This window comes from Eurosta solidaginis, chromosome 4 (assembly GCF_040869045.1).
Source record: "Eurosta solidaginis isolate ZX-2024a chromosome 4, ASM4086904v1, whole genome shotgun sequence".
Classification (NCBI taxonomy): domain Eukaryota; kingdom Metazoa; phylum Arthropoda; class Insecta; order Diptera; family Tephritidae; genus Eurosta; species Eurosta solidaginis.
The window spans coordinates 90,274,260-90,301,176 of record NC_090322.1 but is presented as its reverse complement, the minus strand read 5'-3'; the positions used below and the strand labels follow the sequence as shown (position 1 = coordinate 90,301,176).

The window sequence follows — 26,917 nt, the reverse complement described above, 5'->3', positions numbered from 1 at the left end:
TAATGGAAACATCAACAAAAGCCGCGTTTTTTCACATCCGTATACGTTTACGTTTGCGTGTAAAAAAACGCCACTCCTCGCTTAGATAATGCTTAGGGGACCCATCTAGCGGAAGTGGCTAAATAACTAGCTACAGCACAGGGTGTACCAAAACGCGGAGACACATCCCTCTGTTGTATGTCTTTGTAAAACATATAGCTGAATCAGTTGTGATAAATAGTGGACACGCATAGAATACATATAATTAGTGTAGAGGGTGAAACATATACACATATTTCAGTTACATCTGAGTGTAATGCGTATTGAAATTTAGTAGGACAAATTTTATGCGCAGCAATTTCAGAGGTGTATTTAAAGTTTGACGCTTAGCGGTCCATATAAAGTTTAAACGTAAACGTATACTCGTGTAAAAAAAAAACACGGCTTATATGAACGTAATAGTTCAGCACAGCCTTACTTATGAAAGGCAATACGAAAGATACTCAAATGATAAATATCTGGAATTAAATCCACTAAAGGTCCATCGATATTCACCTACTAGTTTATGTGAAAAAAGTACTAAAACTACCATATTTTATTCCTGAAAAATGCAAAAAACAACACTCTTCGGGGACAACATTGGCGAAAAATTTTCAGATAGCCGATTGACAGAAAAAAGAAGAATTTAGAACAGGAAATTCTCGGCTTACTTCACCTGGTGATTCCACCATGGATACATTATAAAGCAGTCGATATGTTATTAAACTTTCAGTATATCGATATCTTTCATGTATCTTTTTGTTATGGCAACTCTTAGCATGTCTTTTGGCGCAAGAATTTATAGTCTACAGTAAATTATTTAAGTTTTTTTTTTTAAGAATTAAAGATATGGAAACTAATAGATGCTGCAAACAATGCAAAGATCATTTCTTAAAGCCGACCGAAGATTTGTGGACACCATATAAACATTTTAATGTGGTTATTCAACGGAATTTGAGCTATCCCGCTGAACATTCTGTTATAGAATTGGATGTTCATTTTAAAAAGTATAAACAAAGCCTTTCTTCACTCCTAGTGTACCCGGTAAGATTGTTTTGCTTTAATGTTTGTATAGAGTTGTACATCTCGCGTTTTGGACCGACCCAGAACAACGAGAGCGGAAATCTAAAATTTCATTTCGGTAATAGTCTAATTGAGGGGTCGACTGCTACTACGCTACCAAAAATATCGAGAGAGGTGTCAAAAGACGCGTATAAATCTCGAGAACAATAATCCCATTGCGGAAAAGAAAAATTTTATCTCTGTCCGGAGATATTTGCAGTTGAAGTTGGCGATTTCCATGTGGTTGTTGTGTTTGTACCTCCAAAAAAAATTGTGCATCACCGTGGCGGTAGCCGCCTTCGGGTTATCCATACTGATGTCAAGACCCGTCGTTTGACACCTCTCGATATTTTTGGTAGTGTATTAGCAGTCGAATCCTCAACTAGACTATTACCTATTTTTGGTAGCGTAATAGCAGTCAACCCCTTAACTAGACTTACCAAAGATATTTCCAAAAACTTGAAAAAGTCGTGGGAGCGCTCCGAAAGCGGGTGGTTGTTGTGGTTTTGCAGCAGTGCTTCGGGTAATAGTCTAGTTGAGGGGTCGACTGCTAATACGCTACCAAAAATATCGAGTGAGGTGTCAAAAGACGCGTATTAATCTTTAGAACAATAATCTGAAGGCGGAAAAGAAAAATTTTATCTCTGTCCGGAGATATTTGCAGTTGAAGTTGGCGATTTCCATGTGGTTGTTGTTGTGTTCGTACCCACAAAAAAATTTGTGCATCACCGTGGCGGTAGCCACGGTTATACCACACACCCGGACTTGGCATGGCGTAGCCCAGGGTTATTTTTTATAAGCGCGGCCGAAGGCCGCCAACGCAGAAAGGTGTTCTGCGCAAAAATTCCATGGATCCGACCCCTGGTTTCGGAGGTACCCGCGGGTCTTTTTTCGGTTTTTCGTTAATATCTTTTGAACGCGTTAAAACTTTTATTTTCCGCCTTCGGATTATTAATACTGATATCAAGACGCGTCGTTCGATACCTCTCTTGATATTTTTGGTAGCGTATTAGCAGTCGACCCCTCTACTAGACTATTACCGTGCTTCGCCCCAACCAGTAGGTGCGACCTATCACAAATTGTCAATATCCTCTAACGGGAGTCCAAGGAAACTTGCTGTTTCAACAGGTGCGGACCATAATGAGAGGAGTATTAGAGGCGTTGGTTCCACATTACAATTGAAGAGATGGTTGGTGTCATGTGGGACACATTCCAAGCAGGGCATACATTTTGTATGTCGGGGTTGATTCTGGATAGGTAAGAGTTTAACCTGTTACAGTATACAGATCGAAGTTGAGTTAGAGTGACTCGCGTTTCCCTAGGGAGTGTGCGTTCCTCTTCCACAAGTTTTGGGTACTCTTCTTTGAGTACTGGATTCACCGGGCAATTCCTGGCATATAGGTCCGACACCTGTTTGTGGAGTTCACTGAGGACCTGCTTGTGTTTTTTGCTTCATACGGCTGAGTTCTAAGGTGCCGTATTTCCTCATAATACTTACATAGGTGACTCCTTAATCCCCTGGGCGGCGTTGGCTCATCAATCTGGTGTCTGTTGGGAATCCCAGGTTTCTGGGTATACAGCTCGAACTGTTTGGTCAGCATTTCATTTCTCTCCCTGATGGGGAGTATCCTCGCCTCATTATGTAGATGGTGTTCTGGGAATATTTCACGTTTTTTTGTAAATGACTTTCGGCAGAAATAAAATTTGATTTCCGCTTTCGGATTCTTAAAACGGAGGCCGAGACGTCTTTTGATACCACCTTTGATAATTTTTGATAAAAATTAGGTGGTGCACCGTCTTGTAAAACGTTACCCAAATTTTATTTTGCGGACATTTGTCCGCTTATGTGAGCAACGTCCGAGGTTGTTGTAGCAGTGCTTCGCCGAATCCAAATAGGTACGACAAATCACAAATTGTCATCAAATTCCTCTAACGGGTGTCCACGGAAACTGGCTGTTTCAACAGGGGGGGCCATAATGAGAGTGGTGTTAGAGGCGTTGGTTCCACATTACAATGTTGTTGGGGCAGCGATAAAATTACAATTGAAGAGATGGTTGGTGCCATGTGAAAAATGGGAAATGGTCAAGGTGGTCCTGGGAAAGCCTGGGAAACAAGCTACCATAGGAGATTCTTATCTTCCGATATCACTTCTATCGCCAGTAGCCAAGACACTTGATGCCTTTCTGCTTTCCTACTTTAATGAAAATTTGTCATTCATCAGTATGGCCTCCGAAAATAACATAGCACAACCACTGTGCTAAATGCCATTAGTACCCAGCTAAATTGCGGATTAAATCAGAAGCCCCACCATAAGAGAGTACTCTTTGCGTTAGACCTGTCAAAAGCTTTTGATACGGCCAACCATGGTACGTTTCTGAAAGTCCTGGAAGGGTCTTCCCTTCCCCCAAGTCTTAAATGGTGAACCGCAAATTATCTGTCGCCAAGCATCGGTGCAATTGAGGAACGGACATCGCTTCGCAAGGCAGTCGGTTCTATTACCGACAAATTTCCAGCTAGCCTGTCATCAGATTGGCTTTAGAAAACTCCATAGCACCACCAGCGCGCTAAATGCCATTAGCACCCAGATAAATTGTGGTTTAAATCAGAAGCCCCACCATAGAACAGCTTTTGATACGGTCAACCATGGCACGTTACTGCAAGACCTGGAAGGAGTCACAATCGTTTCCTACGCCGATGTCTGCACAATAATGGCCACAGGCCCAGGCCCAAAGATCGATGCGCTATGCAATAAAATAAACGGCTACCTCCCTGATCTCTCCAGTTTTTTCGCCTCGCGAAACCTGGCATTATCACCGACTAAATCTTCCGCGACCTTATTTACAACATGGACGCCCCAAATGTCGACCATTTTGAACATCCACGTCGATGGCACTACGCTACCGACTGTCCTACACCCCAAAATCTTGGGTGTGACGTTTGATCAGGATCTACATTTTGGTGAGCACGCAGCCGCAATTGTTCCGAGAATTCAGAGCCATAACAAAATCCTCAAATCCCTCGCTGGCAGTACTTGGGGAAAAGATAAAGAAACGCTCATGACTACATACAAAGCAATTAGCCAGCCGATTACGTGCTACGCGTCACCCATATGGTCGCCAAGCCTAAAAATCACCCACTGGAAGACACTACAGGCCTGCCAAAACACTGCTCTCAGAATCGCCACGGGCTGTCTTCTTATGTCCCCAGAACACCATCTGCATAATGAGGCGAGAATACTCCCCATCAGGGAGAGAAATGAGATGCTTACCAAACAGTTCCTGTTGAATACCCAGAAACCTGGGCATCCCAACAGACATCTGATTGTTGAACCAGCACCGCCTAGGGGCTTAAGGAGTCATCTCCGTAAGCATTTTGAGGAAATACGGCACCTGAGAACCCAGCCGTATGAAGTGAAAAAACAAGCAGGTCCTTGGTGAACTCCATAAACAGGCGTCGGACCTTTATGCCGGGAATTGCCCGGTGAATCCAGTACTTAACGAAAATTATCCAAAACTTGCGGAAGAGGAACGCATACTCCCCAGGGAAACGCGTGTCACTCTTGCTCAACTTCGTTCTGGATACTGTAACAGGTTAAACTCTTACCTATCCAGAATCAACCCCGACATACAAAATGTATGCCCCGCTTGCAATGTGTCCCCACATGACACCAACCATCTCTTCAATTTTATTTATTTATTTATTTATTTATTTATTTACAGTCTTGTAGACCTAAATTAGGTACATGTATGTATGAGATCATTATCTAAATGGTAGTGCTTTGCAATAGTTATATAATAATTTCTTAAATTTATTGATATTTGGACATTGTTTTATTTCAAATGGTAGATCATTGTACTCTCTCAATCCCTCGTAGTATATATTGTTCTTGTCGAATTCTGATCGAACAGCTGGCAGACGGAAGTTATTCCTGTTTCTTGTGTGGTAGTCATGAACCTCGTTGTTGTATGTTACTCGGTCATTTAAATATTTCGGCAGGTTGCCTAGTTTAATGTTGTGTATGAATTTTAGAGTGTAGTATACAATGAGTTGCTTTACACTCAGCCAATTTAAACTTTCTAACATTTCATGTATTGGGGTATCATATCGTTTTCTAAGAATAAACCGCATTGCTTTATTTTGTTTCACCTGTAGTTTTGCGATGTTCGAGTCGGCTAACATGAATAATATCGTAGGGCAGTATATGAAATGAGGTTCTATAATGGACCTATAAACCATAATTTTATAATATTTGCTGACGTGCTTGCATGTCCGGAACATAAATCCAATTTTTTTTGATATCTTTGCCTCTGTATACTTAAGATGCTCATTGAACTTAAGTTTCTCATCAATTATAATTCCTAGGTATTTAATTTCTTTAACTTTTTGTATGGTACTATTTGCTATTTTCAAGGCTAAATTATTTTCTTCTGCATTCTTTCTTCTCATGGTCATCCATTTCGTTTTTTCAATATTTATTTTAAGCTTATTTTGACACAACCAATTATAAACAGCATTCAAGTCCGCTTGCATTTTAGTTATAGCTTCAATCTCCGACGAACAACTTATTGTCAATAATGCATCATCTGCGAAGAGTCGTATCTTGCAGTGGCTAAGACAGCTCTTTATATCGTTTATATATACAATGAATAATATTGCAGCAAGAATAGATCCTTGTGGAAGACCTATGTCAACATCAACTTCCGGCGACGATGTGCTTCTAATTATGGTTTTCTGTTTTCTGCTAGTAAGGTAGCTTTTAAACCACCGCAGTGCTGTATTACGTACCCCAATATTATGCAGTTTCCTTAGTAGGATGACCCTGTCGATGGTTTCAAATGCCCTTTTTAGGTCCAGAAAGACCGACACTGTTACTAACTTGTTTGATAGGCTTTGTTTCCATTCCGCTATAACCAGGTTTAGAGCGCTTTCACAAGAGTGTTTAGTTCTGAACCCTGATTGTTCACATATAATAATTTGATTTTTATTCAGGTAATCGAGAAGCTGGTCTTTTACGATTTTCTCTAAAATCTTTTCATCACTAGGCAACGTATTAATAGGCCGTATTTCCTCTGGTTTTTCAGTCCCTTTAACTTTTTCAACTGGTATCACTGTCGATGTTTTCCAGCATGCTGGGACTACACCTTCTCTAAAGCTCTCATTAACAATACATGTATAAGCGCATCCCAAATATTCCATACTGTCTTTATATACACCTTCTGTTACCAGTTTTTTTCCTCCATACTTATTTTTTAAATTAGTTGCTGTTCTCAACAGCTGTTCCACATTTATTTGCTTCAGTTCAAAAACACTCCCCCTAATATCCTCTGTGGCCTCATCTGATGTAGCTGGTTCAATGGTATTACATATTGTTGTGATGCTCTCGACAAAGAACTGATTCAAATGGGTCGCGATATCGGGGTCTCCTTCAATAACTGTACTATTTATTACTATACGTTTTACTTGGGCTGTGTCATGACTCATGTTTATGGCATCTTTAAGACATTTCCACATTAGTTTCTGATTGTTGCAATTAAGCGCTATTTTATTTTCCATGTATTGCTTCTTTTTTATTTTTACAAGTCTTTTATATATACGTTTTGTATAATTATAACTATCCCACTCATTTGTACTCTGTGCTATTTTGTAAAGCTCATATTTTAATTTGTTTAAATCCGTAAGCTCCCGGTCATACCATTCATTTACTAATTTAATTTGCACTCGTTTCTCGTAGGTAAGCGTTGCCATTATATCCCCTAATATATTGTTAATAGTTTCAACTTTAAGTCCTATATCACATTTATTCAGTTCCGATATATTGTAATTCCTAAGGAGAGCAACCAGACTTTCCTTTGTATAATTATCCCAGCATACGCGGTTTTCATATATTCTCATTTTGTGTCTTTCTTGAACAGGCATTTTGAAGCAGATCGTTTCATGGTCTGATATTCTATGGTTTTCTAGATTTTTTATTTCAATTTTATCATTGTTACTATAAAGAAGGTCTATTTTTGTCTGTGACACTTCTGTTACCCTTGTATTAAACTTAATTAGTTGGTGCATTGATGCTATCGCGAATATATGATTTAGCTGGTTTGTGTACGTTGACTGTACATTCACATTTATGTTAAAATCGCCTATAATAATATTGTTTTCAGTTTCACAAAAATATTCTTCTAACACCTCGCCCATATGGTTTATAAATTCAGCATCGCTTGTGTTTGGTGAGTGGTATACTACACCTATTTTCCATTTAATCGTGTTTTTTATGGTTTTAATCACAATACACCATAGGTTATTATTAATACTGTTATTAAATACTACTTTAAATTCGATCGATTTATGAATGTATATAAGGACACCACCTGTGTGTCGGCTATGCGAATCGCATCTAACGTGATTATATCCAATAATATTTATTTCTGTGTCACTTATATTCTCTGTGGTGTGGGTCTCAGCACATAACACAATACTGGGATTTTCTTCTTCAACCATTCTTTGGACTTCGGCTTTGTTTGCCGTAATACTGTTAGTATTGAGGTATATACACTTCAACTCTTCTTTCACTTTATTTTGTACTTTTATATTGGTACCTTCAATATTTCTTAATTGCTAATAACCGAGCTTTTGTTTTTTTATTTGTAGTTTATTGATATAGCATGTGCACTCTTTATCATATGTGTCGTGATTAAAGTCTATTTCTAACTTCAACTTTTCTTTGGCCTTTATACAATTTAGGCATTTATTTATGGGGGTTTCTTCACACGTTTTTGAGCTATGTTTTCCATGGCACCTATTGCAGGCTTCATCGCTTTTACAATCTGATGCTCTATGATTGAAACCTTTACATTTGTAGCACATTAGTACGCTAATCGCGTCATACACTTTGCATCTTTCCCACCCGATGTTAATTCTCTCAGCTGCCAAAATCTTGGAAAAGTCCTCTTTATCAATTTCAAAAATTATATCTTGCACCATTGTGTTACCTCGTTTTCTCTCGATTTTTTTTACAATTTTTAGTGAACTCTTGCTTACACATTCATTTTGTTTTTTTATGGTGTCTATTAGCACATCATTTTCGTATTTAAAAATTATGCCCGAGACTACAAAACTTGGACGAATCTGCTCAGGCACTTTTACTTCGTATTCTCTACCAATGTTGTTTTCAATTGCTAATTTTATTTTTTCACGCTCATCATTATTTTCACTATGGATAACCATCACCCCATTATTTCTTGTTTCGATATTTGAAATCTTTAGGTTTTTCGGATCAACCTTGTTGTTCAGATCTTGCTTTGTTTTTTCACTAGTTTGTTTTCCTTTCGGTTTCACTATTATTGCGACATCTTTTTTAAGCTGTGGTACTTCACTCTTTTTATTATTATTTCTTATGGCATCAGCATATGACACTCTCTTTTCATTATTATTGCTGTTTATTTTTTTTATTTCAGTATGCACTTTTTCATTGTCTTTACCAATTAACTCTGCCTGCTTTTTCACTTCTTCAACCATATTCTGTACCTTTTCACTGCCTTTGCCAATTAAATCAGTTTTATTTTTTATCTCTTCAACCATGGAATATAAACTTTTCATTTCTCCTATTTTCTTTTCAAATTGCTTTTGCGATTTTTCTATCATCGCAGCACGTTGAGTGTAACGACTCTCAACTGCTTCCAATAGAGCTTTTATTTCATTTTGGCTTGTTTTCATTACACTTTCAAACTCAAGCTTATACTCACTTAGAATTGAGTTATTTTTTTTCACATTAACCTGCATCTCTTGTAACACCAAGTCAACGTTTTGAATGTATGTTACACATTCATCACACATAAACCGAACCATATTGTTTTTCTCGCCAATAATTTTTGAGCTGTATTTATCAACTCCTGAGCATTGAACGCTATCATGGTATATTTTACCACACACACCTTCGCACGGTATACCACTTTCCCCTCTGATACTACCATTGCATTTAGCACACACACCCATAATTTGCCTCTTTTTCTCTTTCCCGTTTGTTTATCCGCGTTTATGGTTTAATTATTTTTATTTTGAGCACTTTTAAATTAATAATATAGTTTAAAATTGTTTAAATATAAAATAGTTACACTTTATTTTTAGCAAAATTATTATAAAGCACTTATTGAGTCTCTATCTCACAATTGCAGCGATATTCAACATTTTTTAGGAGCGTTTTACTATTATTTTAGTTAACTTTTCCCGAGCAGAATTTTGTACGTCCATACCGCGCGCCATATAATCATATATTGTAATGTGGAACCAACGCCTCTAGCACCCCTTTCCTTATGGTCCACCCCTGTTGAAACGGCAAGTTTCCTTGGACTCCCGTTAGAGGATATTGATGACAATTTGTGATCGGTCGCGGCTATTAGGTGGGGCGAGCATTGCTACAACAACAACAACAACAACCTGGAAGGGTCTACCCTTCCCCCATGTCATAAAAGGTGGACCGCATATCGATGAGCTTTGCAACAGAATAAACGGCTACCTCCCTGATCTCTCCAGTTTTTTCGCCTCGCGAGACCTAGCATTATCACCGACTAAATCATCCGTGACCTTATTTACAACTTGGACGTCACAACTGTCGACCATTTTGAACATCCACGTTAATGACACTACGCTACCGACTGTCTTACACCCCAAAATCTTGAATGTGACGTTCCATCAAGATCTACATTTTGGTGAGCACGCAGCCGCAATTATTATATATATGTATTTTATATTTATTTATTTGAGTCTTTAATTTTACAAATTTTTACAGACTAGCATAATATTAAGAGTAGAAAGATCTTAAATGATTAATTAGAGTTACATACGAAGAAGTACAGTCAACACCTGAAGAACTGAAAAAAAATTGAGATCCGCACAAGCCCTTGCAATAGGCGCGTTTACCGCATAGTTTGTCCTTGCAAAACTAATTTTAAAGGTCTCAAAGTGCCGCAAGTTTCTGCAGGGAACATTGAACTGAATTTTTTCCAGGAGCGATGGACAATCAACAGCTCCAGAAATTAGGCCAAAGATAAACGAGAACGTTGTCAGCATGTGCAATATATAAGGCATCTGCACTGTTCCGTGGAATATACGAAGCGCACAAATACAAGATTCCAGAAGAACCATGAACACGTACGCAGAGCTGATCAATGAGTGTATCAGAGTTAGCGAGTGTTACCACGGCCGCCTGGAATTTCCTCCGAACAGCAATGAGAACACCCCCTCTCGAGCAACCTGTATTAACAGGATCACGGTCCTTACGGAAAACATCAAAGAGATGTGGATCAAAGATTTCACTACTAAAAAATTTCTCGTTCAGCCAAGATTCAACAAAAACGAAAATATCATAATCTAATGCAGAACTATACATAAAAACTTCCGAACATTTAGTACGAAGACCAGATACATTTTGAAAGTATGTTTTTAGGCAATTAAAATTAGACTTAACATTGGGAATAGCTGCAATAGCATTAAATATGCTGTAATTAAATACATTTTCGTTTTTTGATTGGGCATATGGGTTGGGCTAGCTTAAGTTCAAGGTAGCCCAACCCTCGATATTTTTAAAAAAACAAGTGTAATAAATTTAATTAACCCGTATTAAATAAGCACTAAATATTCTGTAATTAAATACGTTTTCAGTTTTTCATTGGGCATATTCGATATTTAAAAAAAACAAGTGTAATAAATTTAGTTAACCCGGATTAAATTAGCATTAAATATGCTGTAATTAAATACGTAAGCTAGCCCAACCCTTGATACTTTTTAAAAAACAGGTGTAATAAATTTAATTAACCAGTATTAAATTAGCATTAAATATTGTGCAATTTAGTACGGTCTCGTTTTTTGATTGGGCTGGAAAGGTTTGGCTAGCTTAAGGGACCTGATTGTATGTCGGGGTTGATTCTGGATAGGTAAGAGTTTAACCTGTTACAGTATCCAGAACGAAGTTGAGCAAGAGTGACACGCGTTTCCCTGGGGAGTATGCGTTCCTCTTCTGCGAGTTCTGGATATTTTTCTTCAAGTACTGGATTCACCGGACAATTCCCGACATAAAGGTCCGACGCCTGTCTATGGAGTTCACCAAGGACTTGCTTGTGTTTTTTCGCTTCATACGGCTGGGTTCTCAGGTGCCGTATTTCCTCAAAATGCTCACGGAGATGACTCCTTAGGCCCCTAGGCGGTGCTGGTTCGTCAATCAGATGTCTGTTGGGATGCCCAGGTTTCTGGGTATTCAACAGAAACTGTTTGGTCAGCATCTCATTTCTCTCCCTGATGGGGAGTATTCTCGCCTCATTATGCAGATGGTGTTCTGGGGACATAAGAAGACAGCCCGTGGCGATTCTGAGAGCAGTATTTTGGCAGGCCTGTAGTTTCTTCCAGTGGGTGGTTTTTAGGCTTGGCGACCATATGGGTGACGCGTAGCACGTAATCGGCTGGCTAATTGCTTTGTATGTGGTCAAGAGCGTTTCTATATCTTTTCCCCAGGTACTGCCAGCAAGGGATTTGAGGATTTTATTACGGCTCTGAATTCTTGGAACAATTGCGGTTGCGTGCGCACCAAAATGTAGATCCTGATCAAACGTCACACCCAAGATTTTGGGGTGTAGGACAGTCGGTAGCGTAGTGCCATCGACGTGGATGTTCAATATGGTCGACATTTGGGGCGTCCATGTTGTAAATAAGGTCGCGGAAGATTTAGTCGGTGACAAATGCCAGGTTTCGCGAGGTGAAAAAACTGGAGAGATCAGGGAGATAGCCGTTTATTTTATTGCATAGCTCATCGATCTCTGGGCCTGGGCCTGTGGCCATTATTGTGCAGTCATCGGCGTAGGAAACGATTGTGACTCCTTCCGGTGGTGAAGGTAGCTTAGATATGTAGAAATTAAACAAAAGCGGGGATAGGACACCACCCTGTGGCACCCCTTGTTTAATTCTCCTTTGTTTTGATGTTTCGTTTCTGAATTGCACCGATGCCTGCCGACCACCCAGATAATTTGCGGTCCACCTTTTAAGACATGGGGGAAGGGTAGACCCTTCCAGGACTTGCAGTAACGAGCCATGGTTGACCGTATCAAAAGCTTTTGATAGGTCTAACGCTACGAGTACTGTTCTATGGTGGGGATATTGATTCAAACCGCAATTTATCTGGGTGCTAATGACATTTAGCGCGGAGGTAGTGCTATGGAGTTTTCTGAAGCCATGCTGATGAGGGGCTAGCTGCAAATGTGCTTGGAAATAAGGGAGCAAAATGGCTTCAAGCGTCTTTGCCACTGGCGATAGGAGAGATATCGGACGATATGACTCACCTACGTTAGCTGGTTTCCCAGGCTTTAGTAGCGGGACCAGCTTGGCCATTTTCCATTTCTCGGGTATGACAAAGGTGGAAAGAGACAGGTTGAAGACATGCGCTAAATATTTGAAACCCTCTTTCCCTAGGTTTTTAAGCATCGGCATGGCTATGCCGTCTGGGCCCACTGCTTTGGATGGTTTAGCGCGACCAATGGCGTCCTCAACCTCTCTAGCGGTGATGGTAATTGGTGACGCGCTGAGTTTGTGTTTATGTGCGTGTCTATTGGCTCTCCGTCTATCTTTGTCGACCGTAGGATGCATTATATATTGTCGGCAGAAAGCGCTCGCGCATTTTTTCGCATCCGACAGCACCTTATCGCCAAAGGCGATGGAAACTTTGTCTTTGTGCTTAGTCGGATTCGATAGGGACTTTACGGTGGACCAAAGTTTACCTACACCGGTAGAGAGGTTACAACCTCTTAGGTGCTCTTCCCATTTCGCCCGCTTGTGTTCGTCCACAAGCAATCTGATGCGTTGGTTTATATCCCTTATTTGGGCGTCGCCTGGATCAAGCTGTCTTATAAGGTCGCGTTGCCTCGCTAAGCTCGCGGCCTCCGCCGGGAAGTGGGGCCGGATTTCGGGAATTCTCCCGGCGGGAATGAAATGTGCCGAGGCGGATTCAATGACCTTACGGAAGGCACGCTCCCCTTGGCGGGCATCAGTCGGGATAGGGAGGGCAGCAAAGCTGCTGTCTGCTGCAGATTTATATTCTTCCCACTTTCCTTTTTTGAAGTTTATGAAAGTGCGTTTTTCGGTGACGATGAAGTCGGCGGTACGCTCGAACGAAATAAGTATGGGCAGGTGGTCGGATGCCAATGTTACCATCGGCTGCCAGTTGACACAGTTTACGAGTTCTGCGCTCACGATTGAGATATCTGGCGAGCTATGACAGCTTCCTACCATACGTGTGGGGGCGTCTCCGTTTATTGTGCAGAACGTCGTTTCGTCTATTTGATCCGCCAACATCTCACCCCTACTGTCCGCCCGCAAGTTTGAATGCCATAGGTCGTGATGGGCATTGAAATCGCCTAAGATAATGCGATTGTTGCCAGTGAGTAAGGCCTCGATATTAGGGCGGTATCCACTGGGGCAACAGGTGACAGGAGGGATGTAGATGTTGATGATTTCTAGATTTGCATCGCCTGACCGGACAGATAGGCCTTGACGTTCTAAGACATTGTCCCTGCGGTCGATGCCAGGATCAAATATATAATATTGCACAGAGTGGTGTATAATAAACGCGAGGCCGCCTCCATTTCCGCTCTCGCGGTCTTTCCTGTGGACATTATAACCAGAGCAGGTCTGCAATGTAGATTTTTGCTGTGTTAGTCTCTTGAATCGCAGCAATGCGGATGTTGTTTCGCTTCATGAAATTAGACTATCTCCGTAATCTTCCCAGTTAGTCCATTACAGTTGAACTGCAGAATTCTGAAGTGCATGAGGGGTGACGCCGCCACTCTAGGGGTAAGTGACGGGTGACTACGCCTAGGTTGTGGAAGGCCAGGACGCAATTGCTGTTGTGGCCTTGGGACTGGGCGCCCTTGGGCAAGCATTGGGGTACCCGGATGATTTGGGTTTGCGACCTGGCAACATGGCGCAATGAAACCCGTCGAGGGGTTGCCGTCGCGGAGACCAGAACATCTAGGAAAGTGGCACCACCAAAGGCAGGAGCTGCATTGAGCGGATGTCGCAAACCTATATATATTCTGTGCTGGCAGACGGTGCAAACGGAGGCAGGGACTAAGAGTCTGTTTCCCTGACCTGCACGATTGCTGCCAGAAAAGAGGGGGGGAGAAGAAGACGGGGGCAGGGGCTGATGCTCAGCATTGCTACCAGCTCTACTACGAAGGTAGTAGTTATGAGTGGTATCAGCTGTTTGAGTTGTTGGCGCCGTGGGGCGCGAGCAGCAGCGGGTACTTGTTGTGGCTTGCTGAGCAGCGAATCTGCTGGAAGGTAGTGGGGATACGCTTAGGCGTAGACTACGGGACGCCCTTGGGCGTGAGCAGCAAGGAGCCACAAAAGATTTATAAAAGTTACGTGGACGTCGGGTTTTGGGATCAAGCCCAGAACAACCTGTCCGATGCAACCATCCCTTGCACGAGACACACTGAACAGAGTATGACCGTCCTAAAAAGATTCTTTTCTGGCAAATGCAGCAAAACCATTTCTCAGGACCGGGGTCAGGAGACGGACCCGGTTTGGGTTCGATACCTTCCCGGAGTAAGAGAATATGTAGCAGTCCTGCTGCAAGGAGCTGCTGGGAGGATGACAATTTGTGGGAGGGACGAAACAAATTAAATGGTTTCACACTGAAATGACAGTCCTTGGTCGGGAAAAATCCCGAGTCGCTCCGGTACATAAAACCGACTGCCTTGGGAAGCGATGTGGTGTGGTCATATTAATCGTTCCCGAGATGGTCGGGCTAGTACCTTAATAGTGCTTTGTTAGCGCAACTTACCAGATCTATATCCAGCAAAGGACCATCAACATCGGTAGCACTCTCCAATGCCTTCGGGGAGTTTCTTTATCGTTGACATACGGTGCACATGGTGTGAGTCATCTTATGATCTTGTCTCACATGAATGTTCGTGCCGGAAATGTTGGAGGTCGGGCATTTCGAGGCTAGTGAGATTGTATCTCTTAACTTCACGCTGCTTTTAGCACTAGCAACAAACGAGAATTTTGTCTGGCTTTCAGACCAGCTTTGGTGCTAATAGATGCTGAAGGAACGGAGGTGCGCTTAAACGCGGCGTGAATCGCTGGTGGTTGTGAACGGACAGGAGCCATACATGTTTTAAAGAAATCGCGTCGAGAACAAGTATTAGGGGTTAGCCTAAAACATCGCGTTTTGAATGTGACATATATGTGGCCGTTTTATAAATATGTATTTCTTCGGTAGATGCGGCAGTGCTAGGCTCTAGGTCCGAATGAAGGACAATCGCTCTATGAGCTACTCATTGGATGACAAATTTTGAACGATCCGCGAGAAATTGAGCCATGCTACATTGAAATGCCATGCTTTCGTCCCGGAAAAAGCCCAGAATGACTCCAGTACATATACCAAGCTACCGATGGAGGTGCAGATTTTGTGCATACGTATTTGTCTTTTTTTTCAGTAGAAGCATGCGTATATATATATGTGTAGGGTGTTAAAACAACACAAAAACAAGAAATACCTACTCGTAGATGAAGGCTATCACGATCAATACATCGTGCAATTGTTTGTATGTCCCTTGGAAATCAAATAGTTCTGCTGAAATAGTAAAAAAAAAAACTAACTTTTACGTATTTTTAGCAAGTAATTCGAAACCAGAATTTCGGCTGTTAAAAACTGAAAAATGTTTACTTAAAAATAGTTGATAATGGAATACTTATAGCTTCAAAGCAAAGTAAAATATTTAATTTTTTTTTCTGCTGACTACGACAGCTCGCATCCATTCAAGTAATATCTGAAGTAAAATGAAAAAAAAAATTTTTTTGTTTGCTTTGCTTTTTTCTGTTGCTGAAATATTTTCCAAATTTAAATTCAAGCAATTTTGTAATACTGAAAATTAGTTCAGCATTTTCAAACCCTGAATAAAACCTACGTATCACAAAGCAATATGAACTAGTTTGTTTGCTTTCCGCACCACCCCAATAAAAAATATATTAACTGAGTCCGGCTTGCCCACTTTAGAAGAACGGATTCACATAGTCAACAGTAACCTGGTTTCAAAAATTCTATTTTTAAATTCCTCAATAATAAGCGAAGACGTCAAAAAAATAGTCTCACATAACCGCACATTTAACACCACACCATCACTTCTTCGTATCATCAGGCTATGCAGGGAATACAACTTAGAACAAAAACCCAGCGCACTTCGATCGTATGACCCAACATGGACCCAATCATGTGATCTATCACTACACACCTACAAAAAAGAGACCACCCCGAACTCAGTATTTCAACAATTGTTCCTGGAAAAGGCCAACACCTACAAAAATAACGGCTAGAAAATAATATACACCGATTGATCAAAAACGCAAAACAGTGTTGCTTTCAGTATATCAATCGATACTGGCGACTGTATCGGCATGAAATCGATGCTCCCCTTCTCTTCAATCTTTTCGGCGGAATCAGAAGCAATACATGAAGCCGCACTCTACGCTCTTCACAAAAAAGAAAATACGTGATATGCTCCGACAGTCTTTCGGTGCTTCAAGCAGTCAAAAATCCAATCTGCAACGATTGGGAAACAGTTAATCAAATAAGAGACTTAATAACAAAAAATTAGAAAAAAACTAAAACTACTATGGATACCGGCACACGCAGACATCAGTGGCAACAAATACGCCGACGAAGCAGCAAAATTTGCTGCAATGCACCAATAATACGCTTATCAAAAACCGAAAAGGTAGATGTAAAAATTAATCATCAAAATTGAGCTGATGGCCTGAGTAGCCAATGCTCTTTTAGTTAGTTCTGATATTCATACCAGTACCTAACCAATAATAATAATAAATAATATTGTAACGAATTTACTGCAATTCCGCTTATTTCAAAGCTTCTACTAAGGTTCGAATCACTGAACTGTTGAATAAATAACACCACTATTCAGTAATGTAAAATGGTCTTTATTAGACTACTTTCAAAATAACACTTCTAATACTCGACAGATAGCGTGCTTAATCAAAACTGATTCTCGCGCCTCTACTGTTGGTGCTTTTATACTCTGTGATTTCCTCGTTGCATCTTCTAGGCGCTTCCAGAATTTACTTAGTTACTGCCATATAATTATGACTACAGATGCAGGTGTATAGCTTCTCATATGCGCGTGTATTTGTGAGCGACACTTCCACAATTACAATTGCATACATTTGGGAGCATCTCAGATAAGATATCTGCATGCGCTGCGTGTACGTACATATGTGTAGGCATAATGATTGATCTATTGATGTGCATACAAGGCACTGCTTAGCATCGGCTTAGAGATGAGAGTATCCCTTAGTGTTGCTAATATTCGTCCCACTGCCCTCCACCTAAGTCTGATCGTCCCGATCAGACAAATCACTGATCTTCTTCACAACTTTGTACGGGCCTTCCCAACTGCACCGAAATTTGGATAGAACACCTTTCCGCCGGTGAGGGTTGTATAACAGTACCAAATCTCCCTCCAAGAAACCTTCCGAATTATTGTTATCATCGTACCTGTGTTTCATCTTAATACTCATTATCCTTGATCGTTCCCTGTTGTTGTTGTTGTAGCAATGCTCGCCCCACCTAATAGCCGCGACGGATCACAAATTGTCATCAATATCCTCTAACGGGAGTCCAAGGAAACTTGCCGTTTCAACAGGGGTGGACCATAAGGAAAGGGGTGTTAGAGGCGTTGGTTCCACATTACAATTAAAGAGATGGTTGGTGTCATGTGGGGACACATTGCAAGCAGGGCATACATTTTGTATGTCGGGGTTGATTCTGGATAGGTAAGAGTTTAACCTGTTACAGTATCCAGAACGAAGTTGAGCAAGAGTGACACGCGTTTCCCTGGGGAGTATGCGTTCCTCTTCTGCGAGTTCTGGATATTTTTCTTCAAGTACTGGATTCACCGGGCAATTCCCGACATAAAGGTCCGACGCCTGTCTATGGAGTTCACCAAGGACCTGCTTGTGTTTTTCCGCTTCATACGGCTGGGTTCTCAGGTGCCGTATTTCCTCAAAATGCCTACGGAGATGACTCCTTAGGCCCCTGGGCGGTGCTGGTTCGTCAATCAGATGTCTGTTGGGATGCCCAGGTTTCTGGGTATTCAACAGAAACTGTTTGGTCAGCATCTCATTTCTCTCCCTGATGGGGAGTATTCTCGCCTCATTATGCAGATGGTGTTCTGGGGACATAAGAAGACAGCCCGTGGCGATTCTGAGAGCAGTATTTTGGCAGGCCTGTAGTTTCTTCCAGTGGGTGGTTTTTAGGCTTGGCGACCATATGGGTGACGCGTAGCACGTAATCGGCTGGCTAATTGCTTTGTATGTGGTCAAGAGCGTTTCTTTATCTTTTCCCCAGGTACTGCCAGCAAGGGATTTGAGGATTTTATTACGGCTCTGAATTCTTGGAACAATTGCGGTTGCGTGCGCACCAAAATGTAGATCCTGATCAAACGTCACACCCAAGATTTTGGGGTGTACGACAGTCGGTAGCTTAGTGCCATCGACGTGGATGTTCAATATGGTCGACATTTGGGGCGTCCATGTTGTAAATAAGGTCGCGGAAGATTTAGTCGGTGACAATGCCAGGTTTCGCGAGGCGAAAAAACTGGAGAGATCAGGGAGATAGCCGTTTATTTTATTGCATAGCTCATCGATCTTTGGGCCTGGGCCTGTGGCCATTATTGTGCAGTCATCGGCGTAGGAAACGATTGTGACTCCTTCCGGTGGTGAAGGTAGCTTAGATATGTAGAAATCAAACAAAAGCGGGGATAGGACACCACCCTGTGGCACCCCTTGTTTAATTCTCCTTTGTTTTGATGTTTCGTTTCTGAATTGCACCGATGCCTGCCGACCACCCAGATAATTTGCGGTCCACCTTTTAAGACATGGGGGAAGGGTGGACCCTTCCAGGTCTTGCAGTAACGAGCCATGGTTGACCGTATCAAAAGCTTTTGATAGGTCTAACGCTACGAGTACTGTTCTATGGTGGGGATATTGATTCAAACCGCAATTTATCTGGGTGCTAATGACATTTAGCGCGGAGGTAGTGCTATGGAGTTTTCTGAAGCCATGCTGATGAGGGGCTAGTTGCAAATGTGCTTGGAAATAAGGGAGCAAAATGGCTTCAAGCGTCTTTGCCACTGGCGATAGGAGAGATATCGGACGATATGACTCACCTACGTTAGCTGGTTTCCCAGGCTTTAGTAGCGGGACCACCTTGGCCATTTTCCATTTCTCGGGTATGACAAAGCTGGAAAGAGACAGGTTGAAGACATGCGCTAAATATTTGAAACCCTCTTTCCCTAGGTTTTTAAGCATCGGCATGGCTATGCCGTCTGGGCCCACTGCTTTGGATGGTTTAGCGCGACCAATGGCGTCCTCAACCTCTCTAGCGGTGATGGTAATTGGTGACGCGCTGAGTTTGTGTTTATGTGCGTGTCTATTGGCTCTCCGTCTATCTTTGTCGACCGTAGGATGCATTATATATTGTCGGCAGAAAGCGCTCGCGCATTTTTTCGCATCCGACAGCACCTTATCGCCAAAGGCGATGGAAACTTTGTCTTTGTGCTTAGTCGGATTCGATAGGGACTTTACGGTGAACCAAAGTTTACCTACACCGGTAGAGAGGTTACAACCTCTTAGGTGCTCTTCCCATTTCGCCCGCTTGTGTGCGTCCACAAGCAATCTGATGCGTTGGTTTATATCCCTTATTTGGGGGTCGCCTGGATCAAGCTGTCTTATAAGGTCGCGTTCCCTCGCTAAGCTCGCGGCCTCCGCCGGGAAGTGGGGCCGGATTTCGGGAATTCTCCCGGCGGGAATGAAATGTGCCGAGGCGGATTCAATGACCTTACGGAAGGCACGCTCCCCTTGGCGGGCATCAGTCGGGATAGGGAGGGCAGCAAAGCTGCTGTCTGTTGCAGATTTATATTCTTCCCACTTTCCTTTTTTGAAGTTTATGAAAGTGCGTTTTTCGGTGACGATGAAGTCGGCGGTACGCTCGAACGAAATAAGTATGGGCAGGTGGTCGGATGCCAATGTTACCATCGGCTGCCAGTTGACGCAGTTTACGAGTTCTGCGCTCACGATTGAGATATCTGGCGAGCTATGACAGCTTCCTACCATACGTGTGGGGGCGTCTCCGTTTATTGTGCAGAACGTCGTTTCGTCTATTTGATCCGCCAACATCTCACCCCCACTGTCCGCCCGCAAGTTTGAATGCCATAGGTCGTGATGGGCATTGAAATCGCCTAAGATAATGCGATTGTTGCCAGTGAGTAAGGCCTCGATATTAGGGCGGTATCCACTGGGGCAACAGGTGACAGGAGGGATGTAGATGTTGATGATTTCTAGATTTGCATCGCCTGACCGGACAGATAGGCCTTGACGTTCTTAGACATTGTCACTGCGGTCGATGCCAGGATCAAATATATGATATTGCACAGAGTGGTGTATAATAAACGCGAGGCCGCCTCCATTTCCGCTCTCGCGGTCTTTCCTGTGGACATTATAACCAGAGCAGGTCTGCAATGCAGATCTTGCTGTGAGTTTAGTCTCTTGAATCGCAGCAATGCGGATGTTGTGCCGCTTCATGAAATCGACTATCTCCGTAATCTTCCCAGTTAGTCCATTACAGTTTAACTGCAGAATTCTGAAGTGCATGAGGGGTGACGCCGCCACTCTAGGAGTAAGTGACGGGTGACTACGCCTAGGTTGTGGAAGGCCAGGACGCAATTGCTGTTGTGGCCTTGGGACTGGGCGCCCTTGGGCAAGCATTGGGGTACCCGGATGATTTGGGTTTGCGACCTGGCAACATGGCGCGATGAAACCCGTCGAGGGGTTGCCGTCGCGGAGACCAGAACATCTAGGAAAGTGGCACCACCCAAGGCAGGAGCTGCATTGAGCGGATGTCGCAAACCTATATATTCTGTGCTGGCAGACGGTGCAAACGGAGGCAGGGACTAAGAGTCTGTTTCCCTGACCTGCACGATTGCTGCCAGAAAAGAGGGGGGGGGGGGAGAAGAAGACGGGGCAGGGGCTGATGATCAGCATTGCAACCAGCTCTACTACGAAGGTAGTAGTTATGAGTGGTATCAGCTGTTTGAGTTGTTGGCGCCGTGGGGCGCGAGCAGCAGCGGGTACTTGTTGTGGGTTGCTGAGCAGCGAAGCTGCTGGAAGGTAGTGGGGATACGCTTAGGCGTAGACTACGGGACGCCCTTGGGCGTGAGCAGCAAGGAGCCACAAAAGATTTATAAAAGTTGCGTGGACGTCGGGTTTTGGGATCAAGCCCAGAACAACCTGTCCGATGCAACCATCCCTTGCACGAGACACACTGAACAGAGTATGACCATCCTAAAAAGATTCTTTTCTGGCAAATGCAGCAAAACCATTTCTCATGACCGGGGTCAGGAGACGGACCCGGATTGGGTTCGATACCTTCCCGGAATAAGAGAATATGTAGCAGTCCTGCTGCAAGGAGCTGCTGGGAGGATGACAATTTGTGGGGGGGGGGGGGGACGAAACAAATTAAATGGGGTCACACTGAAATTTCGGCGCCTCCAATATTGATCGTTCCCTCGCACTCTGTTGTTTGGCCAATGAACCACTTTGTAGAGCTTGCTCTTGACGGACTGGCTTCACATAATCTGTATCGTTCCGACGCTTCTCAACAGAATTGCGCGCTGGCTTGAAACCACCCTCGCATTCTTTCTGGAAAATTCTTTCAGTCGTTTTAGTGCATCCATTAGGTTTTGTCAATGCCAGTGATTTTCTCGCAGGTACCTTTGGTTTTGATTTGTTTGGCCCATTCGTTCCATCAACCCTTGCCCGATCTGCTGCCTTTGACTTTTGCGGTTTTTGTCGAATCTCTTTCACCAGCACTCGATTACTGCTGAACCCTTCTTCCAAACTGAAGTTAAGTGGCACATCCTGGTTCTCATAGCGCATAATCTTTCTTGGCATATCGATCCTGATGTCATGGTCAACTAAGAAGTCCACTCCCAATATGTCTTCATCAACGATCTCCGCCACAACGAATTTGTGTAGAACCATGACATTCCCAATTAAGACTTCACAGATCACTTCTACCTGGACTTTGTTATACTCGCCAGTAATCATACGTAATCTTGCTCCAGGTAATGGCTTTACTCTCCTGTTGACCAAATCGGATCGGATTAAAGAATGAGATGCGCCCGTATCTACAGTCAGTACACGCTTATTGCCATCCCCAATTCCTTTGACGGTAAAACTGCTCGATTTCCTTCCAGTTTGCGAGATAGGTATCACCCGACGTTCAATAGCTGGGGCAAGTTCTCGATCTTTACATTTGACTCGATCTGGCTTATCTCTTCCATCTGTGTTATTAAGACCACCCATGCTGTTGAAACCACTAGTATCAAGATCGCGATGACGTGCAATGTGACCGGGCTTCCCGCATTTGAAGCATTTGATAACTCTTTCACTCCGCTTTTGCGAACCTTCCGGCGCCTCCAATATTGCGTCTACCCACTCTGGCCTTTCTACTTCCACACGGCGTGCTTTGAAAACTGGCTTACACAGAAGCGACGCTGTTTCCTGAATTGGAGCATGTGCTACCGTTTCTGCGAATGTTGGCTTTGGGTTTGCGTATGTAGCTCGCTTTGTTTCGACGTCCCGTATGCCATTTATAAAGCTCTGTATCTTTACCCTTTCAGTGTATTCCACGGGTGCGTCTGCATTTGCGAGATGAGCCAATCTTTCAACATCTGAGGCAAACTCCTGCAAAGTCTCATTCGCTCTTTGGTGACGGTTTTGCAACTCAATTTGGTATATCTGTTTTCTATGCTCGCTTCCATAACGTCTCTCGACAGCGGCCATCAATCCTTCATAGTTGTTCCGCTCTCCTTCGGGAATCGTCTGTAGGATTTCGACTGCTGGCCCTTTCAATGCCACGAACAGAGCTGCAACTTTATCTTCAGCAGACAGGAACAGAACCGTCAAGGGATGGTGTCTTTACCTTTGGATTGCTTGCTGAAACAGCCGGGCGATTTAGTTGTAATTGCTCCATATTCGACCTTTTAAATCATCGACTTCTGCCTGAAATTGTGCGTTATTTGCATCCTGCGATTCAAGTTTTGATGAAACCCTTGCTTCCTCTGCCTCCAGTTGCAAGGATATGCGAGTTTCTTGTACTTTCAACTGCTCAGCCATATATGTCTTCTGTTCTTCTAACTGTGTTTCCATCTTGTTGTTGTTGTTGTAGCAATGCTCGCCCCACCTAATAGCCGCGACCGATCACAAATTGTCATCGATATCCTCTAACGGGAGTCCAAGGAAACTTGCCGTTTCAACAGGGGTGGACCATAAGGAAAGGGGTGTTAGAGGCGTTGGTTCCACATTACAATTAAAGAGATGGTGGGTGTCGTGTGGGGACACATTGCAAGCGGGGCATACATTTTGTATGTCGGGGTTGATTCTGGATAGGTAAGAGTTTAACCTGTTACAGTATCCAGAACGAAGTTGAGCAAGAGTGACACGCGTTTCCCTGGGGAGTATGCGTTCCTCTTCCGCGAGTTCTGGATATTTTTCTTCAAGTACTGGATTCACCGGGCAATTCCCGACATAAAGGTCCGACGCCTGTCTATGGAGTTCACCAAGGACCTGCTTGTGTTTTTTCGCTTCATACGGCTGGGTTCTCAGGTGCCGTATTTCCTCAAAATGCTTACGGAGATGACTCCTTAGGCCCCTAGGCGGTGCTGGTTCGTCAATCAGATGTCTGTTGGGATGCCAGGTTTCTGGGTATTCAACAGAAACTGTTTGGTCAGCATCTCATTTCTCTCCCTGATGGGGAGTATTCTCTCCTCATTATGCAGATGGTGTTCTGGGGACATAAGAAGACAGCCCGTGGCGATTCTGAGAGCAGTATTTTGGCAGGCCTGTAGTTTCTTCCAGTGGGTAGTTTTTAGGCTTGGCGACCATATGGGTGACGCGTAGCACGTAATCGGCTGGCTAATTGCTTTGTATGTGGTCATGCGCGTTTCTTTATCTTTTCCCCAGGTACTGCCAGCAAGGGATTTGAGGATTTTATTACGGCTTGGTTTTTATCTGTGTCGACATTTCTGAAATACGCGTTTCTTGTGCTTCAATCTTTGATGTTATGCGTGTCTCCTGCGATTCCAATTGAGATGCCATATATGTCTTCTGTTCTTCCATCTTGGATGTTAAACGTGTCTCCTACGATTCCAGCTGAGATGGCACTGTCGATGTTTGAGCAGTTATTGCAGCCAAAATCGTGTTCAAGTCTGTGCTCGTAACTGTCTGCGATGTTTCGTTTTTCTCTTAAATTTTTGTAGTTGTCTCGTCGGAGACAACATGATGAAAGACATACTCTTCCACGTTAATTCCTTCTGCTTCCATTGTCTCTCGTAGTCGTGCCTGAAGTTCGAGTTTAATGCCGGTTGTATTCAATCCACGGCTCTCCAAATCCTTTTCCAGTTGCTGGATCTTCGATTCACTGAACTTTGCCATGTCCTTGTTGTCCTCTGGAATTATTTTTAACAATTCCTCTTCTGACACCAATTCTAACGAATTTACTGCAATTCCGCTTATTTCAAATCTTCTACTAAGGTTCGAATCACTAAACTGTTGAATAAATAACACCACTATTCAGTAATGTAAAATGGTCTTTATTAGACTACTTTCAAAATAACACTTCTATTGCTCGACAGATAGCGTGCTTAATGAAAACTGATTCTCGCGTTTCTACTGTTGGTGCTTTTATACTCTGTAATTTCCTCGTTGCATCTTCTAGGCGCTTCCAGAATTTACTTAGTTACTGCCATATAATTATGACTACAGATGCAGGTGTATAGCTTCTCATATGCGCGTGTATTTGTGAGCGACACTTCCACAATTACAATTGCATACTTTTAGGAGCATCTCAGATAAGATATCTGCATGTATTTGTGCGTCTCTTCTCCGCTGCGTGTACGTACATATGTGTAGGCATAATGATTGATCTACTGATGTGCATACAAGGCACTGCTTAGCATCGGCTTAGAGATGAGAGTATCCCTTAGTGATGCTAATATTCGTCACAGTATATTAGCACAATAAGATCATGTATGATCTTTTATAGCACAACAGACATTAAATAACAGGACAATAATAAAACATTCAAGCTTTAAATTTAAAACATTAACCTAACCTATTAAGGTATATAAAATAATATATGATGAAACGAAAAAAGATTCATAACAGAAATGCTTATTACAATTCAAAAAGAAAAAAAGTTATGCATTAGCAAATATTTGCTCCCAAATTTTACGAAAAACAATTAGGAAAATAAAAATGAACTTAGTATTAAAATAGGTTATATGTAAATATACAGAAAGCTTGCAATAAGCTATTTTCGAAAACAGAATTGCTAGTTGGGTACCAGAATATTTAAAATAATAATAATAATTGACTAGAAGCTATGTAGGTGAACTCAGTTTCGAATCAAGACATTCATTGACGAAAGAACGAATATATAACATTCTTAAAGTTGCCTTTACTTAAGCTATTGCGAATTGAATTCTGGATGGAGTTCCATATGCGGAAAGCATTGACAAAGAATAGCGTTGCAGAGTTCAAATAGTTATAGTTTGGTAAAATTATGTCACATATGCGAGCAGACTGCGAGAGAGTCAACTTGTTATATAACTAACTGGGCTCGTTATCTGACATCATACGATAAAGGAAAATGCAGTTCCTCGCTCTTAGGTAATCAGAGACCTCACAACCCAACAGACGAGTCCTCCATTCAGATACATGATCAAATCGAAAGATTTGGTAGATCCTGAAAGTTAATATGCTTTTTTGAAATGGGAAGTACATACGATTTAGCAGTGTTAAGGGCAAGGAGATTCGTGGATGCCCAATGGGATAAGGATGACAGGTCACTGTTAAACTTGGCACAAAGTTCAGGGGCTTGCCCCAGCATCGCTGACATATAGATCTGGATATCATCTGCGTAGGCGTGTATTTGCGCATGCTGACAGGTGCTGAAGATGTCATTCATAAATAGACAAAATAATAGCGGTCCCAATATAGAACCTTGGGTGCACCAGCGAGCAATGGCCTAATGTCAGATAATTCCGATCCAACCTTAACACGCTGCGCCCTACCCCCAAGTAGCTCATCATTAATTTTACCACAGAGTCACTAAATCCGAAGTAGGCTTTCAGTTTCATACATAGCAAACTATGGTTAACTGATTCAAATGCCTTTGAAAAGTCGAGCATGCACAACAATGTTAATTAAATTTTGTCATAGTATAGACGTATGTCATCCAAAGTTTTTATAACAGTAGTAGTGCAGCTGTGCTTAGATCTAAAACCCGACTGCAGCGGTGAAAGCAATTTGTATACAGTTATATACGCGTGGATTTGCTCCCAAGGCAGTCGGTTCTATGTACCGGAGCGACTCGGGATTTTTCCGGACCAAGGACTGTCATTTCAGTGTAACCCCATTTAATTTGTTCCGTCCTTCCCATAAATTGTCATCCTCCCAGCAGCTCCTTGCAGCGGGACTGCTCCATATTCTCTTGCTCCGGGAAGGCATCGAATCCAATCCGGGTCCGTCTCCTGTCCCCGGTCCTGAGAAATGGTTTTTCTGCATCTGCCGGAAAAGAATCTTTTTAGGACGGTCATACTCTGTTCAGTGTGTCTCGTGTAAGGGATGGTTGCATCGGACAGGTTGTTCTGGGCTTGATCCCAAAACCCGACGTCCACGTAACTTTTATAAATCTTTTGTGGCTCCTTGCTGTTCACGTCCA

General features: G+C 42.6%; 1 protein-coding gene across 9 annotated transcripts in view; it reads left to right on the top strand.

The window, feature by feature from the left end:
* The first annotated feature begins 780 nt into the window (after positions 1 to 780).
* Positions 781 to 26,917, top strand: part of Nup205 (nuclear pore complex protein Nup205) — a 797,639-nt gene continuing 771,502 nt past the window's right edge. For all 9 annotated transcript variants that reach the window (XM_067782251.1, XM_067782250.1, XM_067782256.1 and 6 more), the window contains exon 1: positions 781 to 1,062. In XM_067782251.1, coding sequence (XP_067638352.1) covers positions 868 to 1,062 — 195 coding nt within the window. In that variant the 5' untranslated portion in view covers positions 781 to 867. The remainder of the gene's footprint in view (positions 1,063 to 26,917) is intronic.